General features: G+C 35.9%; 1 protein-coding gene across 3 annotated transcripts in view; it reads left to right on the top strand.

The window, feature by feature from the left end:
• LOC134667560 (microtubule-associated protein Jupiter) overlaps positions 1–21,046 on the top strand; it is a 146,256-nt gene that overhangs the window by 61,520 nt on the left and 63,690 nt on the right. Inside the window, exon 1 of one of the 3 annotated variants that reach the window (XM_063524993.1) lies at positions 19,237–19,425. The exons of 1 other annotated variant lie outside the window; for it this stretch is intronic. In XM_063524993.1, the coding sequence (XP_063381063.1) occupies positions 19,364–19,425 (62 nt within the window). In that variant the 5' untranslated portion in view covers positions 19,237–19,363. Of the gene's footprint in view, positions 1–19,236; positions 19,426–21,046 lie in introns of those variants that run through there. One more of the 3 variants, XM_063525008.1, reaches the window with a different exon arrangement.

Genomic DNA, 21,046 nt, shown 5'->3' with positions numbered 1-21,046 from the left:
AAGCAAAATACTTAATGTAAACTATCGTATATGATTTGTAATTGATACATAATTTATTTGCGGTGATTTAATTTTCAAGTGTTTTTCGATAGAAAGACTCGTCTAAATCGCTTATCTTCTTTCTAATGCTAAAAACGAATTATAGGGCCATGTAATAACAAATATAATAAATTACTATTGATAAATCAAATCATCCCGATATATTCCAATTAGCACAATATCACAATTTTAGCAGCTTCATTGTTACGTTGACTATTTCGTAGTAAAATGTCTGTAAGTTTGTCACATCTAGTTAAATTTATTGACTTGAATATTCCTGCCTAATAAAATACCATAGGTATTGTGGTTTGATTTCATTTTGTTAAATACCTAAATAAATACATTATACCATAATTATCACATCGCCGGCGCGCATGCCTGCACCTATAGTTTTTTTGTTTGTTGTTGAATTTTTTATTATTAAGTACAATTTATGGTAACTAAAAATTTACCCTATGTTTGATTATTGACCTCACCTACGATTCCTATGAGTCTGATTTGTAATAAAGCAAATAAATGAAAATAACATGGTGTTTTTTGAAACATTCAATATTTCTCGAGATACTCGAGAAACTCGAGAAATCTTGGTCGAGAATTCCCGTGCCTCGAGAAATTAAAAAGGTCGAGAAACCAGAAACCCTAATCTAAACACTATTTTGTTGTAAATCTATTGATGCAGGTTTTTATAAAGAAATGAAAACCATTCCGGCTTGAACACCTTGCATCAGGAAAATGATAGATAGGAGCGCAATTTCCACACTCACTATAAAACAGCGCACATATTGTATTTAAACGCTTAAATTTCACTTTAGCCTGCCGAAATAGCTGTCATTGTCACTGCCCAGTGTCATGGTTGGCGACCTCAATGCGATGTTGTGATGAGCCCGCGCAATTAGACTAAAACGCTGCTAAATTGTATAGTCTGCGCAGTAACTAACATCAAATTTTGAGCTATCCATATATGCTATAAAGAACTTTGTATCTTGCTTAATAAGGTTTATAATTCAAAATCATACTGACATTACTGGAGGCAAAGGAGATTGCGACCACTAAAAATGTAATACGGCCAAATTTTCGTGTTAAACGCAGCATGTAACTTTCTTTTTGGCGCTTTTCGGTTATGGTTAAATAGAGTGTAAATACTGGAGTGGTATTAAATTTGAGCGTTTATAACTCTAGGTTATTTATAACGGTTTTTTTTGTACACGCCCTGTTTATTTATAAGGCTGTAGTTGATAATTTAATTATCTCAATGTCTTTAATTGTTGGTACATAAAGTACTAAAACTAAGTATATATCACTTATGACAACTTTAGGCACAAAATACAGTCATATCTACTGCAGCGACGCTGTAGTAGAAGCTAAACATTTTTGGCTCTTTTCCCCTTTCTTTAGGTAAGTACCTGGTTTCGAATCGAAACAATGACGTGTCAGAATCTAAATTCCCGGAACGCATGGCAAAAACTCGGTTATATCTTTAAATATCTATGTCAAACGGTCTCTGAGAAAAACGTATTTAACTGATTTGCAAGATCGAAGTGATCCCATAAGTGTTCCGTAAACAAAGTTTTGTACGGAACACTAAAAACAAAATAATTATTCTGGGCACCCGTTTTGTACCCATTTAAACTTATGATCATTCTATCACGCAGCATCGACATTTCGCAGTATCAGTATCATCTTCCAAAATTGTTGATATAACTGAAGATATGTAGGTACGTATTTGTATATTTTGTATTTTGTCTTCATTAGATCGGCTTGGCTTTAACCCGGGGCTGATAGTTCAGAAATCACAATCGGATGTGGTCGCTAAATCGCTTCTGCCTTGATAACAGCTTCTAGGATAAATTCTCATGGTACGCCAGTTGTATATAAGTTTAGAGTAATCGTATGATGATATAGTTAAAATAAGAAAAAAGTAGTACATTCGCCATCAGATAGGTAAATAGGAGCGGCCGAGGTGCTCAAAAATATCTGAACACGCACGCGCCTTGACAATAAAGCGTTGTTCAGATATTTGTGAGCAGCTTGACCGCTCCGATATACCTGATGGCGACTGTACCAGTGTATACCTAAGCGAAATTCAAATATAATCCCACTAAGCTTAATTATTTAGCCCATTATTATAAGACTTCCCCTGGCTTTCATCAGCTAATGAGGGGCGAAATGGCGAGTCACCACAAAATATGAATACGGCGATGAAAGCGAAAACTGAATCATTTACTCTGGTTTATCTCGTGATGACGACAGTGACGGGGCGATTTCTATACACGATTGCAAATTCAACTTCTATTCTATTATACAATAGAAGAATAAAAGTAGGACGTTTTGGTGATTCAGTGAAATGAACCCTCATTTTGAAATCTCCCAGACATCTACTCACTCATAGCATAGGTAGCTATATAATTTTGATTTTTGAAATTCTAAATCTGAGGCGTACATACGAGTACATATTAGGTAGCTGAAAAACATTGTTCGTGGTCAAGCTAGTCTATCTTGCTAACTTTTCTAGATTTTCGAAGTTTTGATCTAACAATTACTGGCCACTGGTAAATTTATAACTAAGCCTACTAAAGGAAATCCTGTTTATAGGTGAATGAAATTCATTTTAGTATAAGGTAGCTCATTATTAAACAGTCTCCAGTAATTGACGATTTACCCTAATTGCCGTAATCCCAGTAAGAGTGGGCGGATGCATAGGAATGCGTATCCAACACGGGCTTACGGGCTATACAAGCTTATAATGACATTTAATATTACGAGTATACAAGATCATCCGAAACAATTTGTTCATGGGGGCTAACAACTTTGACTGAGATTTATTTTTAAGTACGATAGGTACCTAGAAAGATCTCTATCTTCTTCCTAGCGTTACCCCGGCATTTGGTCTTGTTATGGAGAAAAAGAAATTGCACCACTTGGCGGGGACACTGCCGTACCTCCATACTTTTCTCTGGTTATGAAACATTGAAATCAGATTTAAGCCTTTTTTATTGTCTAAATAAACTGAACATTGAAATCAGATTGAATAAATTTATTATAAGCAAGACTCCTGATTAACATGGAGGGCTATTATACAACAAATATTAAACGAAAGTTCAGAACAGATTGGTTTAACACAAAGCTCTGTGCTGAGATAATTATTATAGTACACAAACGTTAGTGATTATAAGTTATGCATTGATTGTTACGCAAAACATCGGGCGTACAAAGCCTCAGCAGAGATAAGTGCCTAAACATTCTCTGGGAGGTGCATTTGCGGAGCGTGCCTTCACAATGCAGCTATCGCCGCACCGATCTTCCGACGTGATCTTTACAGCGAATACAATTTGTTGTTCAAATGTTACGCTAATATTAGTCCCCGTAAACGCTCTATTACGGTCCTAACAGCTTTAGAAGTAAGATTCTATGTCCTGATAGGGGGCATATGACTGCTTACTTAAGATTGTAGCCTTTATTAAAGTGCAATTCCGTTGTTCAGTGAAAGCTGTACCGACAATTCCTCTTAGCACCAGTAATCATTCAGCATTAATAAACAGGGTAGATTTAGGTTTGTACCTCTAATGTTATGGCTCTGTTGTGAGATACGGGATGTACGAAATTATACCTAATAAGTATTTAATAATCATATGTAGGTACTAGTGCCTAATATATGGTTATTATTTAGAATACAGACAGTCAGAAAAAGACGGGTGGTCTATCTCTAGCGCGCGTTGCTGTTCGGGGTTCACTCGTGCTAAAGCCTGTAGGTACTTACTTAAATAAAGTTAGTCCCTACTCTAGCAGGCTCCGATAAATGAAACCTTTTAAATCAATATAAAATGTCGATACGAGTATGAAATCTTAAGATCAAAGATATAGTTTTTTTTAAGAATTGATAGAAGCTGTTGAAGCATAACATGTTTTAGTGATCAAGCATCATGCCCAGTCATTTTGCCATTATACGTATACCTAGTCTTTATGCATACGGAATTTACTTACATTATAAAGCGAACGGGAATTAAGCTAAAAACACATTAAGACAGAGTTTCAGTCTTGGGTGCCATGAATTGGGTCTAAAATGTAATGGCTGTTCCTATTTGATACTCATTTGTTTCAAAGAACGATATCTTGGTTGCATTAGAGATAGCTGGCACTGAAAGGATGGTATGATTTAGTGAGTGCGCGCGGTAATTTACTAACTTCCAACCTCCTGTTGCTATTGTGAATTAGAATTTAGAACATTGTAGATTACAAGAATGCGATCGAATTAATGATTTTGTTTTGTTATTCCGTTCCATAAGTAAAATACCGAATGTGATTACTTGATTTCTTCTTACTCTAATGCGGAAATTATTACCCACTGAAAATCTTCGAAAACTTCACAACAAATCGCATACATACCTATTACCTACGCCAACGAGAAATGTGCCATGTTATTATTCATTTTATATATTTAGTAACACTATAATTTCAACAAACTTCTTTCGAATGATATATCTGTCGTACGTACCTATTTTTAACCGACTTCCAAATCCCAAAGGAGGAGGTTATCAATTCGGTTGTATGTTTTTTATTTTTTTTATTTTTTTTATTTTTATTTTTATTTTTTATGTTTGTTACTCCATATCTCCGTCATTACTGGACCGATTTTGAAAATTATTTTTTTGATTGTATGTATATGCATACAGATTGGTCCCGTTTTTGTCAAAATCCAGTTCTGATGATGGGATCCATGAGGAATCGACGGAACTCCTCAAATCTTAAAGGCATACATATGGTGATTTTTGTGTTTTTATCAACAAATCAAGCATATACATTCAAAAACGTGACATTTGATGAAGTGGAACTGCTGATGATGATCAGAACGGAACTCTTCAACGACGCATAGTTCACCTTTGGCGATTTGTCCTCTTCGTTATGTTTGTTAAGCAAGTTGAGTTTTTAAGCCACAATTTTATCAAGCTTGAGTTCTGATGATGGGATCCATGAGAAATCGAGGGAACTCCTCAAATTTTAAAGGCATGCGTATAGAGATTTTTGTATTTTCATCAGAAAATCAAGCATTTTCATTAAAAACTGTCGCATTTGATGAAGTGGAACTGCTGATGATGATCAGAACGGAACTCTTCAACGACGCATAGTTCACGTTTGGCAATTTGTCCTCTTCGTTATGTTTGTTAAGCAAGTTTAGTTTTTAAGCCACATTTCTGTCAAGCTCGAGTTCTGATGATGGGATCCATAAGGAATCGAGGGAACTCCTCAAATCTTAAAGGCATACGTATAGAATTTTTTGTATTTTCATCATAAAATCAAGCATTTACATTAAAAACTGTCGCATTTGATGAAGTGGAACTGCTGATGATGATCAGAACAGAACTCTCCAACGACGCATAGTACATGTTTGGTGATTTCGAATTTCGATTTTGACTTGGACTGGGACCCGGACTCATACCCGGATCCGGTTCGGACCCGGACTCGGACTCGGACTCGGACCCGGACTCGGACCCGGACTCGGACCCGGACTCGGACCCGGACCCGGACTTGGACCGGGACTCGGACCCGGACTCTGACTCAGAGACCCGGACCTTGACTTGACCCGGAAAACCACTATGATACCTAAACTAAATAAACCACTATGATTACCTACCATAAAATGTGGGTATGATGATGCCAAACCCCTCCCGCTCAAACTCCCGTACACCGCACCGCATGCGCCGTTAAGTGGGTTAGGTTATGGTTAGGTTAGGTTTGAACTGCGATCCTCACAGAACCGAACAAAAGTGGGTTAGGTTTGGTTAGAACTGCGAGTCTTACAGAAATGAAATGCTACTAGAAAAGTGGGTTTGATTAGGTTCGAACTGCGATCCTCACAGAACCGAACTGCTATCAGAGAAGTGGGTTAGGTTAGGCTAGATAACTACGACCCTTACGGAAACGAAATGCTACTAGAAAGTAGGTACTGGTTTTACCTCCTTTTCTACATAGTGCACCATCTACCATAATCTTTCACCGGGCCCCATAGAAGTCGGTTTTTTTTTCTTAAAAATTATTAACTTGTTGATATGCTTACACAAACGACGTTTGGGAACTTAAAACCAATTTCGTATATCATAAATTAACAAGCAAGATCGCCTAATAGCAGTCGGGTCCCGTTATATTCTACTTACTTATAGGACAATTCATTTGTCCCAAGAGTGGAACAACAGCAATACATGAAGGTTATAATTACTCGAATGTACAGTCAACAATAAAAATAGGCATAGTCATATTTTTATCCTCTTTTTTGTAATAGGGATTATAGTCGTACTAATTTTAAGAACGTGAACGCAACTTTCTCTATCTAACACCTTATGTACGACTAAATTATTTAATTATTTTTGACTCCAGCTATATTCTGTCAATTAAATGGCTGCCAGTGATACTTATCTAAATCAACAGCGCACAAATTAGAAGCGCAGGGCGTGGGGCGAGTCGGCGCTTGCCTCCTGGGAGCTCACGGCACCCAATGAATCAAATATATTTTTTTTTCCCAAAACTATGTAAGTGACGGATTCCATATAATGTAAAAATATTATTGTGACTTAAAGGTATTGTCAAAACAAGAGCCTTGTAAACCCATTCCTTTAAAAAATAATACAATTAAATACATACGGCGCGATTCGGGAAATGAATTACCTGGATATTCACTAGATATGAAATAGCAGTAACGATATGTGACGTTTCACGGCAAAAGGTCTTATGGACCATGCCATGCCATGCGGCCATAAGGCCGCAATAATATTGGAGCGGCGTTAATAATAGCGTAAGCGCCAACCACCATAGGGTACCTTTTGCCGTGGAACGTCACATATCCTTACTATTTCATATCTAGTGAATGTCTAATCCATTCCCCGAATCGCGCCGATAATGTAGTTTCATGACGATCATGAAAATATTTCGTTTTAAAATGCAAATATATACAGTAATTCTTAAAGTATGTGTCATATGAAGAGGGTGACGAGGCTTCATCGCTGAAGAATGTAGATATTGTATACTACCTGCTGAGTTTGGTTAATTCCGCCGTAAAAGGGTAGGCGCCGCGCCGGTGGCTTTTAAGCGGCTAGACTAGGTATGTCACTTTTGTTTTGCATTAGACAACTTTTGTTTGACAGTTATCACTGATACAATGGCTTTGTGAGGCTCGTGTGGACACCGCGTTTGGTCTTGTTAGGTTACGACTAATGTAGCAAAAACATAGAGAGATAGTAATAAGCTTAGGTAAATTATTTTTTGAAAAATTAGTTCTAATTTGACTAGAACCTCTACTTCAAAGATAGGTACAATATTTCCAGCGCAAATGCAATAACTCCACTCTGGAACCAGAAACAATCAGTCTTCTCAATGTGCAAAGTTATCCATTACCAATTGAGTTCTAATCTATTCACTGGTACAAATCTGTCTGTTTACAAAAAAAGATGGTAGGTTTCGAGTGTCGCTGCCATCTGTAGCAATGAAAGCCGGAAAGCAACGCACGCGCGTGTTTTCGCGGTACGCCCGCCCTGTAATAGCCGAGATAATTATCATCGAAACGATTTACGAGCTTTAGTTTCTTAACGATTGGACTTTTTGCTTCTGTAACTTTGATCGTATGGACTAAACGATTCCAATATGGGAGTAAAAATCAATATCAGTGAACAGAAATAAAAACGACGGTTAGTAACCTTTCTGATGATCTTTCCCTTAAAAGCAGTATACGAGTATGTACATATTAACCCTGTGTTAACAAAGGCGTGGTTGCCGTAAAATGTTTAAGTAAATTGTAGATATCTATTAACGAATTTATTTCAGGTTTCAACTAAGACCAGGTTTGCTTAAAGGTGAGCTTCAAAATAAATTTTGTTAAGTGCATAAATCTCTACAGGTTGCACTTCGAGGAGTGTGCCCAAGAGCTACACGAGCTTATTCCACCGTCCCCATTCTACCATCGGACTTTTAGACGCACGGCCGGTTTCCATCCTTACTTTGTAGATATTCCACCAATTCGCACGAAGCGCTTTGCTTCTACTTTCCTTATGCGCACTGCCAAGGAATGGAATTCCTTGCCGGCGTCTATATTTCCGTGGTCTTATAACCCGGCAACCTTCAAATCAAGAGTGAACAGGCACCTTCTGGGCGAGCTCGCTCCATCGTAGGCCACGTCTAGGCCTCGGCTAGTCTGTGGCCATGAGTAAGCCCATACATAATAAAAAAAAAAAAATATTATTATTGACTTTTTCTCAACATAAAATGTTACTTATTGTCATTAATCATTTAATGATATAAAATTATTAATAAACGACTGTCTATCGATTTCGCTGGTCTATGTCATGCTATAATACTTTTTAATAAAACACTGCAACTCCTGTCAGGTTGTATTTTACGATCGTGAAAATAATAACAAGTTGCGAACGCAAACGGATTTAGAAGGTGCCTATACCGTTTACGATACTATTTAATACGACACACTGCATGCATGTAACACAACGCATTTAGCTTGCTTAAAGAAAGATACATATGTAGATACAGATATACCGCATTTAAAAGTACCTACTTAAGCTCATGTAATCTTTTGTAATTAAAATGAATGACTGGAAATGGCTACTTTATTGTACAGTGAAACCTGGATAAGTGAGATCTCAAGGGGCGAGCAAATTTGTCTCACTTAAAGAGGTTTTCCACTTACCCAGGCTCCCAGTTAGCCAGGTACAAATAAATTTCTGTCTCATTTACAGAGGGTTCCATTAATAGAGGTGAGAATAAAGTATATTTCAGTTATAGAGGTGATTAATAGGGTATTTAGTAATTATCTTTAAAAATAAATAAAGTAAAATAGTCCTTGTCCCTAAATATTTTTTTAGTCTGTTTAAATATTTCTTTGAATTAATTTTGAATGATGCTCCAAAGGATAGATATTTCAAAATTAAATTAAATTTGATACGAACTTCAATGCGTATTAGAAATTTAATAGGTACCTATCAAAATTTCAGCTTTCGTTTCGATAGTTTTAACTACTTACATAAATTAACTAAATCAAACTTGAAGTTCTTTAGACACAATTAGGCAAATGCGGAATTTGTGGATTGACTAAGAGTTAGTAAGAATACGGAAATTGTTCAATGAAGTCCAAGTTAGAGAGGTCATAGATTGACGTTATCTCAGATACAGAAGTCAATTCCCTATAAAATTCCAAAAAACAATTAGGAAAATGTAATCCTATAAATATAGTCTCAGTAAAAGAGGTAAAATACACTCCCTGTCTCAGTTATAGAGGTAAATGTGACTATAAAATCACAATAACGAATCCCAGTTATAGAGGTTCGTTTTTTCTCAGTAACAGAGGTAATTCAGTGCTAAAGTGTCGGGACCGCACCATGAGTCCCAGCTATAGAGGTTTCTCACTTATCCAGGTCCCACTTAACCAGGTTTCACTGTATTTTGTGTGGGTATTTTATTTATCCGGACGTGTACGACTTCATACATGTAATTTGAAAAGGGTTCTTATGTAATAGAACAGTATCGCAGAGTAGTATGAAAGTCGTATAGCCATTGTATGCGATTTGCGCATGAGGCAGGTGGAAGAGTGTTTATTATGGGTTATTTTTACGCTATGTGTATTTATGTATATGTAATTATGTACACTCTTGCAATCACTTTTATACAAATGTCAAGTAGATTTCTAAGATTAAGTAAGTGAACGTTTTAACGCCCCTCGCTCTTGATGGCACTTTCCACGTAGCAGCCTGAAAGTCAGACAATACTAATTATAATGACATTTTAAGTGGACCTGCAGTCTGATTTATTCGACCAAGTTTTCGTTTTCTAGGAAAGTGTTTCCACGAAATTAATTTTACCATTGATGTTTGTAGTTTACGAATATAACTAGCAACTGTATCAAAGACTTGCAATTGAAATACTTACGACATATTTAACTTATTCGTTAAGGTACAATAATCCTATCAGAATTTAGTAAAGTAAGCCTTGGAAATGTCAATTCCTTTTTAAAGGAAAACTACAAAATTATGTTATGGGCTTCTTTTATATGTAAGTACTTATACTTAATTGAAAATATTTTCTGCACTAGCGATGATGAATTGAAACAAGTTGAATTTTACAAAAAATATACCTAATTAAGTACATATATATTACTTACTTACTGGTCCACTCAAATCTACGTTGAACCTACTTTAGTTAAAACTACTTTGTCACGGTAAAAGCATTTGCAAAATAAAGTTGTCAATTACGGGTTTCGCAATTCGGGTGTCCAAACGTCAGAATACGAAATGGACACTTCGTTTCACACAGCTATAAGCAGATAACAGCAGAAGATGAGTGGTTCGAAAGTGAATCTGACACGAAATATCTGGCCATGTCAAGTCAAATGGACGCTTCTATCCAGTAAAAACTTTCATATAAAGTGTTAATAAATGTCGACAGTTGACGTGCAATTTTTTATGCATGATCCAACGGTGCGGCGGTTCAAGTATCGCTGCCTAATGAAGTTGTTATCTAACAAGAAATGTTAGTTTTGATGACTGCGATACTTATATGGCTATAAGGCTGACGTTAGTGATGATAGAACGTTGAAGACACCTTGCTAGAAAATAAATTCTTACCTTATGAGTTTAACTAAGTTTTCCCAAAAGTTCCTAAACATATTAAAGACATAAGAAATATTTATTCTGTAGCATAACCTAAGCTGACATCATTATTTAAGCCAAGATGCTTACCTAAGCATGGTTAGTAATATAAGTATGTACATACTTACATTATCATTACATTAGATAGCGTTACATGTTTAGTAGTTTCATCACTTAAATACATATCCTAGAAACCAAACCGTTTTCTTACATAGATGTATGTATGGATTGAAGTGTGTGTTTTGTTCGGTATTTCATAATCGTGTATTTTACTTTCTTTTTAATTTTGGATCTTTTAGATAATTAACAATAGTAAGCTGTTTGATTTCCATAGGCATGTTGATAGGTCCCTTTGCCTTATGGTTATGAGCTTCGGCTTTTGCACATAGGTCCTACATGTAAAACTACACTGAGAGAAAAGTACAACAAAAACACACTTAGAATTACAAAAATAAACTTAATCCGGGGACAAGGAGAGTTAACTAATAGGAACAAATTGACTTTTGCAATTTCTATTATCTGTTTGATGAAATTATATTTGGGATTACTGAGCTGTTTGTAGAAATAAATAAATTTTACAGAAATAGTGAAACGTCCATAATTATTACTAAAACTTAATTTTTTCCCCCAGTACTGTTTTTTAATTCCTGGTGATGATTTTTCTCTCAGTGTACTACTACTTATTATTGGTAAGTAAAATTATCAAAATTTAACTTTCGTGAGACATATTTTAAATTATTTAGATCACAACGGTCGCACCACGGTTACACTCACTTACTCACTTAAGTATTTACTTAACGGTTACATGTCGCCAATAGCGACTAAAAATACAAGTGATATTGAAATACGAGATAATAAATTCCTTTTACTCTAATTATTGAAACCAGTTAACAGAAAGTTTTAATATTCTAGTTCTATTAAACACGACACGGGTTGGAACAATATCTAGTAGCTTTCAAAGGCTGTATTGCACGCACATTTCACCGCAATCGAAAGTTCATATTCAATTTGCTTGGTAGTGAAATTTTCATCTTTGTTCGTATCGCCATTTCCCGCGAAGGCGGCGGACCGCGAAACCACAGCATCCAGTCGGATCTCATAAACGGCATACAGCCCGTCCTTTATTGTAAATATCACACTGAAAGCTTGATGGAATTGTACTTACCTACACCTTTTAGTAGTAGCAATAATTACTATATAGTTGGCTGGTAGTTTTGATGACGTAAAGGGTAGATCGGGATCAATTGAATCACGTTTGAAATAACTACACATCGGTAACTCGTGGCATTTAGGTAGCACTTAAAAGATTAGTTTAATTAAAAAAGTATCTAAGATTTTTATTATTGTATATACCGGGTGTGGCCTGTAATATGAGCAAAAAATTAAACTGTAGACTGTACTCCTCATACTCACCAACATTTGTTCAGCGACTTTTAAAAATAACTTGTGGTTTGATTTTTAATTCACTTTAAAGTTTATTCTAAGACGCAATGTATTGCGAATTTTGTTATGTTTAAGGCGTGACAAGCAACGTCAATCACAATGATATGGCGTGGCGATGGCGTCCATTGAAGATAATATTTATTTTCTATGAAAAATAGGGAGTCTAAATACTTCATAATTTTTAAAAGTTGTTGAACAAAAGTGTCACCGTTTGAGGAGTCACAATCTATGTTTTAATCATTTGCTCGTGTTACAGGCCATACCCGGTATATGTTAGTTTGTAAGGTATGTATCTATGGGCCTTAGTAGCCTGAAAATATATGCTTTAATAATAATTAAAAAAAAACCTTTTTTTATTGGTTTCTTTTTCTCGACTCGTATAGGAATTAGTGTTGTTTATTAATTTTTAACTTTGTTTCATATTATTAACTAATTAACCCAAATAATAATTAAGAATAAATCTTTAAGTGCTCCTAAATGCCACGAGTTACCGATGTGTAGAAATAACCGTTAATAAATCAGAACAATGAAACAATCAACTTTAATGGAAAATTATAATTAACCGGAAAATTAACCGGAAGTTAATGCACGATACATTTTTGTTTAGTTACAACCGATACCGAGACAGAACTTGTAAAATGTTTGTTGTAATAAGTTATGTTTATTATTATAAAAAAGAAAAGCTATGAATTTCAGCTATAAACTTGAATTGGTAAAAATACGGCATGTAATTAAATAATTTAAAAAGTTTACATCCGTGTCTTTAATTATCTTCCACGGCGACAATTCGTAACGCTCTCATTTTTAATCAGGTGGAAATTTAATTAGTAATTATATAAAATAACTATTATTTCCTTGATGGCCGCAAGTTTTCACTGGTATTCTATTTATATATTTATATCGTGAGAGTTACCTACTTTTATTTTTTTCATCAGATTTCTACCATGTAGGTAGGTACGTATAATAAAATAAGAATTGCTCGTTTAAAGATAGGATTTATAATTTTAAAAATAATGATTACAAATGGACAAGACAAGTTAATGCGAAGTTTAGTACATATGTATGTTAATAAAAGGTCCAGGTTTCGTGTCTAGACCATTTTAAGTTTTAATAGCTGGATACCAAATTATTTAATTAGCATAAACACTGTAAAATAGTGGAGGTATTCCGTTGTCGGCATTGTACTCGTTTAAAACTAAGTATATCCGTTGCATTTGTTATACCGTTGCATTTAATTACACATACTTTCAAGATTAACAGAGAAAGGCTTTCGAACCGACATTTGAAATCGAATTTCAATTTCACTATTTGACACTACATTTTAATAATATTAGGTGTATAACTTAATTTTTACAGATTCTTAAGTAGTTTTTTTAACTATAAAAAAATAGTGGACAATTAACTTAATCTTGAAAATATTGTCCATCGTGCTCTATGACCTTGCGCCATCTATCAGGCAGCATACGGATGCCGTCGCGAAAGAAACTTGCAAGCTTCGAGGCGATAAAATCATCGACGAATTTACGCACATCATCCAGCGTTTTGAACTGTTTACCCTCTAAGCCATGCTGCATTGACCGGAACAAATGAAAATCAGATGGGGCCAAGTCTGGCGAATATGCCGCGTGCGGTAGAACTTCCCATCCCAAATCCAAGAGGGTCTTTTGAGTCACGCGAGCAACGTGAGGTCGAGCGTTGTCATGCAGCAGTATGACTTGCCGGCTTCCTTGCCCAGTAAATGGCCTTTTCTGATCCAGCTCTTCACTCAATTTGTTCAACTGTCGACTGTAGCGTTCCGCTGTCACCGTCTGACCAGTTTCCAGAAGTTCATAATAAAGCACACCCTTCATGTCCCACCAGATACACAGAAGAACTTTCTTAAAGTTTCTGTTCGGTTTCGGCGTCGATGTAGAGGGTTGCCCGGGATCTACCCACGACTTTTTACGTTTGGGATTCTCGTAAAAAATGTACTTCTCATCACCCGTCACAATTTTCCACAAGAAGTCCTTTTTTTGTTGCCGGGCAAGCAGTGAAAGACACGTGTTCATACGTTGACCTAGGTTGTGTTCGGTCAACACACGTGGGACCCATCTTCCAAGTTTATGAATTTTTCCCATTTGGTGCAAACGCTTGGAAATAGCTGTTTGGGTGACTCCTAACTGAGCTGCAAGCTCTTTTTGCGTTTGCGTTGAGTCCTCATCTAGTAAAGCTTGTAATTCCGCATCTTCAAACTTTCGAGGCTGCCCAGGGCGTGGCTGGTCACTAAGATCGAAATTACCACTTCTAAAACGTTTGTACCAATAATTACATGTTTCATAAGATACAACGTCGTCACGAAGAACACTACAAATTGATTCCCGCGCTTGAGAAGCATTTTTTCCTTGTTGGAATTCGTATAAGATGCAGTGCCGAATGTGCTGTTTATCAGTTGCCATCGTAAACTTTACTCTTCTGAGAGGTTATGTAACTTGTATAGACTTGTCGTTTTGGTGTTCTAAACTCTTGTGTACGATCCTTACAAAATCACAAAAGACCGCGAAATATTTCTGTTTTAAATATAGTTTTTAGCTCTAAGAAAAAATCTGTAAAAATTAAGTTATGCACCTAATATTATCACCAGGGGGCCTTAGCCAAGGTGACAATGGTTTGGAGAAAAAACGAAACTACGCTAAAATAAATGTAAATAAATATGTATATATAGGTACTTGGTGTGCAATAAAGAGTATTTGTATTGTATTGTTGTATTGTACTTATGATATAACAGGGACTCAGTGCTAACAAAGTACGTACGTACTTGTTTGTGTCTGCTGGTTCCATTATCATTTTCCTGTATTACAAGCGTTGTGCTCTGTAATCATATGTCATAAATAGCATCTTGCGGTATTGATACAAATGCCAACAGAGCAACATACAGTCGCATCAGCCAGAAATATATTAGGATATTAAAGGCAAGGCGTAATACATACATATATCTTTACCACGCGGCACACAATGAGACGCACGCCATTGTTGATTAATCCGGGGGTTCCATTCATGAGGCCCTATTGTTTCACTTGTCTTAAAAATGGAACCCCTTTCAAGACGTCGGGCTCGACGTGTCGACACATCATTCACTTAAAACCACAGAGTACTAAGTCAATAATGTCGTTCATTCATTCTCGATCTGAATCAGCACCAGCTGAAGTTTACATTGGTACAGTGTGTGAGATTTATGATCAACTTTTTGGTTATGGGGCGGAATGTGTGCTATGATGGGAACGGCTAGGAAGGATGTCAGAAACTGACTGTCTCTGTGACAAGAGCGATTATGCGTTGGTTACTGGCTTTGATGACCCGACCGGCTATGGGAATGGGGCAGAACTGATGGTTATTATGATCAGTATTTTGTAGCTCGAAAATACTTATAAAATAATTTCTGACTGGTTTTGAATAATTTTAGTAATAATTGTAAGACTAATTGTAAATTGTAAAAGTCAGACTAGCAGTTATGGTAATTGAAATATAATCTATTATTTTATAAAATATTTAAGATACAAACGTATGAACATACATAACTTGTAATTTCCCTTATTCTACCTTGAACAGTGGGAATTATACAGAACATATGCGTTTACAGTTAGCGGGCGTACCGCGATAGCACGCTTCAAAAGCTATTAAGATGAAATAGGTAGAAACCTCTTGAACCTTAAAAGTGTAGCTTAGTTTGTATTACACAACGAGTGGAGCTGCCGAGTTTGTTGTCGGTGATAATATTTCAGAGATAAACAAAGGGCAATGGGAGTGTTAATGTTAAGTACTAAGCGAGTAGAAAACGCCCGCGCTTCGGTTGTGTGGAAATAAACAGCTTTTTGTTGCAATTTGCCGTTGTTATTTTTTAAATGATTTTAATACTTATACAAACTTTATTTACTCTAGCACGAATAATTAATTAAAATAATATCATGGTCTATGGGTGAGCTTTAACAATAGTGTTAAGTATAATAGTTATGTCGAGTGTAGAGTCCACCGTAGCTTAACCCGATACACACCAAGAAAGCTCTCAGTGCAAACATAAATACTCTGATGTTAGAGCTTCTTAGTAAGCGCGTTAACGTCAAAATGCGCCTTTTGAGATATTTGTTGAAACCCATATCCAAAGCGAAGAGCCATCACTTATGTGGCCGCCTTCCGAGTTTAAATCGAAATAAAAGGTTGACCACACAACTCGAAGTGAAATTACCTACACAAATGTAGTATGTTCCTTATACTAATTATTTTGAGGTTGATTTTTGAACAGCATTATGTTTCAGAACCGAAAATAGTTGTTATGAATGTGTTGTAATGGTTTAGTGTTGAAATAGGGAAGTGATGCTAGATTGTTCGAGTCGGAAAGATGGATGCTCGGTGCAAATCCAGCACCAGTGCTTATTTACCGTTTACTGCTCAATTAGACATACCTACTCTAAGTGCATGTAAATAGAATAGAGTCCACGTCAGTCCACAGTAAGTATTTGACAGTGGCGGGTTATCATGCAAATCCAAAGGCAAGTCAGAGCTAATTTGGCTTAGTAACATTTCTGATTCAAAATTGGTAAGCTAATGGGAATTGAGATCTATGAACCCTCCACTACTGATACCTAGTGTCACCGACATCTTCCAGTACAATAATTATGTACTATTTGCCAGCAAAACATTCGAATTTATATTTTTATTATATTTATATCAATAATAAAATGATTTAACTATACCACTTAATATTTAGTACCTACTCTACTCACGGGAAGTGAGTAAAAATACAAATGTTGTCAAAGGATGGGGGGATATATTCTAATTAATTTGCCTCTTCATTTATCCCTGTAGCGACAGTGAAGGCTTGTTCGAATGAGGGGATGGAAAAGTTATTAAATTCAGTGATGTGTATGTATATACGTACAAGCAACAAGAATAACATCATAACTCAGTTACGTATAAGCCCGTTATAAATGTGCCTGATATTTCGTCTAGTCGTCATTCGTTTTTGTTTTCCTTATTGTAGGGCCCAGTATTTTGGGCCGGTATTTTAGTTATCTAAAACTTGTAAAATTAGATATTTGCTGGTGATGTCCAACTCATATAACATGTGTATGTACCTACCGACTTATTTTTAGTTATTTATCATGAACAGTAGCGTAAGTATTTTAGATTTTCCGTCAACATTAAGAGGTAAAGCCATAATATAGGTACCTACTTACATATTTATTTCTGATTTATGGCATGAGTTTCAATTAAAACAGGAAATAATTATAACAAATTATTCTTATACAAATTAAACGACATCAAATTAATCGTTTTGTTATACATACTATCATTAGTTCATACATGTGTAATTGGCTCCTGGAGTTTAAGTTTTTATCAGATAATATGTTTATTGTCAACAAAACTAAACATATTTTGTAAATGAATTGACACTCAACTTAACCAAGACGCAATTACTTACTGTACCTATTGATACTGTACTTATTAAATTATGATTTATTTCGCCGATTTTGGATAAAAAAAAAAAATAAATAAAATTGGATAAATTATTCCAATCTTCTTCAACCTAGCGTTTTCCCGGCCTAGCGCCAGGGTCCGCTTTCCTGCTCAGTCTAAATTAATAAATTATTCCAATAATAAAAAAAAAACTCACGCCACTGGTCTAGCACGAATGAGTTGCTTGTAATCCGACTTATCATCTAGCTAGTTTGTCGACCTCGAGGGTTCAGCTGTGGGCAACCCTCGCGAAATCCTTGGACCGCAGCCAAATTGTTCTCAGTTGGTTAGCATGTGCAATGATCGAATCCTTGCATTCAACGCGAACTGAATAATATTTTTTGTTTGGTTGCCATAATAACTTTTAGTACTGATTTGTCATATTCATATGCCAGAAATATAGTTCTTATTTTTGGAACATTAAACATTAAATTGACAATAATCTGCTTGTTAGAACCGAGATATGATGCTGGGTTCGCAATTGAGAAAGTTACTATGCCTTTTATTTTTTTACGGCTAACTACTGAAACGATTTAGAAATATGTTTACACCAGCATAATAGAGCTGATTTAAAAACTACTGCACGGACTGCACACTGGCTTTGCGCATGGGCACAGGCAGCAGGTATTTAGTAACTATTATCATAGACGTATGCATAATAAATAGCATATAAGTATATACCTAACAATTTAGATTTTGTGATGTGTTCTTCGTACTCTCTAGTAGCATTTATTTATTTTCATCCGAATTTATCGGATCGGATCAGATCAAATCAGTGCTATATTTTTTATTTTATTAGGTAGTTCTGTAATGCGCACTCGAAGTTCAAATTGTTTGTACCGCGTGCATATTGCAGCTAACTCCTTAAAGCGCCCATTAACCCGAGGTTAACACCTGGAGTTATCATGATTAGCAGTACAATTTGACACTGGGTTAACGGTTTAATCACTTAACCCCGGGTTAGTTGGACGTGGCCCTTAAGGTAAAAGTCGATACTTACCTCTGATCCTAACAATGTAATGTGACTCGTCCGCACCGATGCACGGGTGACAACCCCTGCAACTTGAAGGGGTAAGGGACACTGCTAATGAATGAAATTAGCTTATGTCTAGTCAGGCGATAATATATGCATTTCATTAAAATTTTGAGGTTTCATTTATCTCTGCAGGTGTGCAGCCAATGAGTTTTATATATGTGACCGAATATTTTATAAAATTTACATATATGTAATATTTTATTAGTTATATTTAAGAGCTTATTTATACAAATTATACACAATCTTATAAAAAATACAGACGGATGTAAGGTACAATCAGGTCGAAGTTGCGATTTATGTGAAATCTAGGCAAAGCGTAAAAAAATGGTTAATTAAATACATAGTATGGTTTGTTACACTACTAGTTGTAGACCGCTCATTGAAACCTTATCTGTTCCTTACGACTGTCTGTCAGCGCTGGTCATCTGGATGACAGCTTGCGGCATATGCCACACGCCGTGGTCCATCCGCGGAACCAGGTGACTGTAAGATTGAAAAAAAAAATAGTGCGGAAGTGGCGCGCGCATGCGCCCGGATCGCTTTTCACGCGCGGGCGGAGGGTGCCAGCATCGACTACGACTTAAGCGAGGGTTCAGCCCGCGCGCGTTCAGTCAGCTGACGCCCGCCGCAACTACCGCACGTCATCTTTCACTCCGCGCCGGTTCCGCGCAGTGTCTCGTGTTATAAACACCCCCTTCGTGTTTTACATAAAACCACAATGGCCACCTACGCTCAATTCAAGCATGTCGAGCTCTACAAGATCGGCCATGGAAAGAACAGGTGAGGACAAACACGTTTCAGATGAGGGATGCTGCGGAATTTTGACTGAAACCGATCTATGTTTTGGGAAAGGTCAAGGGTTGTACGTTAATATTAATGTTGGATAATAAAATTACGGTTAGTAGGTATGTTCCGGATTTTTATGAGCTGGGGAGGACGCCTGAATAAATTAGAGGTCTTATTTTAGTTACTTTACGTATTATACGAAAAAAAAAATGGTTTGTTGTCATCCATAGTAGTTTTATCATTTATATGTGTTGTATTATTATATACCTATAGTAAAAAAAATGTCTGGAAATTTTTACAAAAGAGTTTTCACATAACACATTTCAATGCAAATCATGAATTTCAATTTGTGTCGGTTTTTGTTGCCTGAAACCAAAATTTTGTAAAATAAATGTTTCTTCGCATAAATCAAAGTACAGTACAAGAACTGAACTCATTAACCTGAAAAGTGTGGTTTTCGGCGACGAAAAATGAGAACTTACGCTAGAAGTGCGTTGAACTCTACGTCGATATAATGCGGAGGTCACACGCTGCGTTACAGAACTTTCAGCTTTCAGCCAGCTCATCTTTCCTTAGATAAAAAAAATATAATTACGAAAGTGATAAATATAGTAGATATATAGTAATCCTATGACACAATAGGGTTCATTCATAGGTACATAACTTAAATTGATTCACATTGTACAAAAAAAAAAGTAATTTGTATCGCGCTTTTAATTGTTCACAACTTGACAAGACTCAGTCACAGGAGGTGGATTCATTGTGGCGACTTTATATCTGATAGTATTTTTTTAATGTTATCAAGCATTTTCTACAAAAAATACCAATTACAAGTGTTTCATTAATTGATTACCTAAATAAATAATTTGTACCTAATACACATTATGTAGGTATTCTACCTATCGTACCTGTACCTGAGCAAAAACCCAAGGAATATTAATAAGTTTATCAAACACGATGTTTCTTTTTAATAGCAATACATATTTTTACATACTGAAAACTTGTACAAGTTAGCATTTTGTATAGAATTTATTAGCATTCATTTCCGAACTGTCGACCTCATTTCTTGAATTATGTCGAGGCTACATTTCGTGGGATTGCGCCCCTAGCGAGGGCTAAATACATGGTTAATTTTGAACATACATAGGTTACTAAAACACCCTGTAATATGAGCACAAAATATTTAATTTTAATATTTTGAATAAACTCAGCTCCAGATTCAGGTTACATAAAAAAATAACGTAGTTAGAGTTAAAAAAATTATGTTCGATTGTTCGCGTAGTTACTGGCAATAAAATCTCAGTCAAAAGAGGTAATTTTAAATACGTGTTTTCCTGCAAAACTATTGCGTGGAAAATTGTATTTCTGATTCATTGTGGTTGATGTATTGACCGCAGCAAATGTCGGTCACTTTTGAATGTACTTACCTCTATATACCTTTTGCAAAAATAAATATTAAAATTTTACTAAGTACCTACCTATATAATTATCCAATATAATAAATGCGATATTTAGGCTGCCTTCCCACTGAGACGGAGACGAGCAGAGGTGCGAGAAATCAACCAATAGGATTGATTGTAATGTATTCCAGCGGAGCGAAGAACTGTGGATTACT

The sequence above is a fragment of the Cydia fagiglandana genome, chromosome 1 (assembly GCF_963556715.1).
Source record: "Cydia fagiglandana chromosome 1, ilCydFagi1.1, whole genome shotgun sequence".
NCBI lineage: Eukaryota > Metazoa > Arthropoda > Insecta > Lepidoptera > Tortricidae > Cydia > Cydia fagiglandana.
Note: the sequence above shows the minus strand (reverse complement) of the source record. Positions and strands in the feature narration are given on the sequence as shown.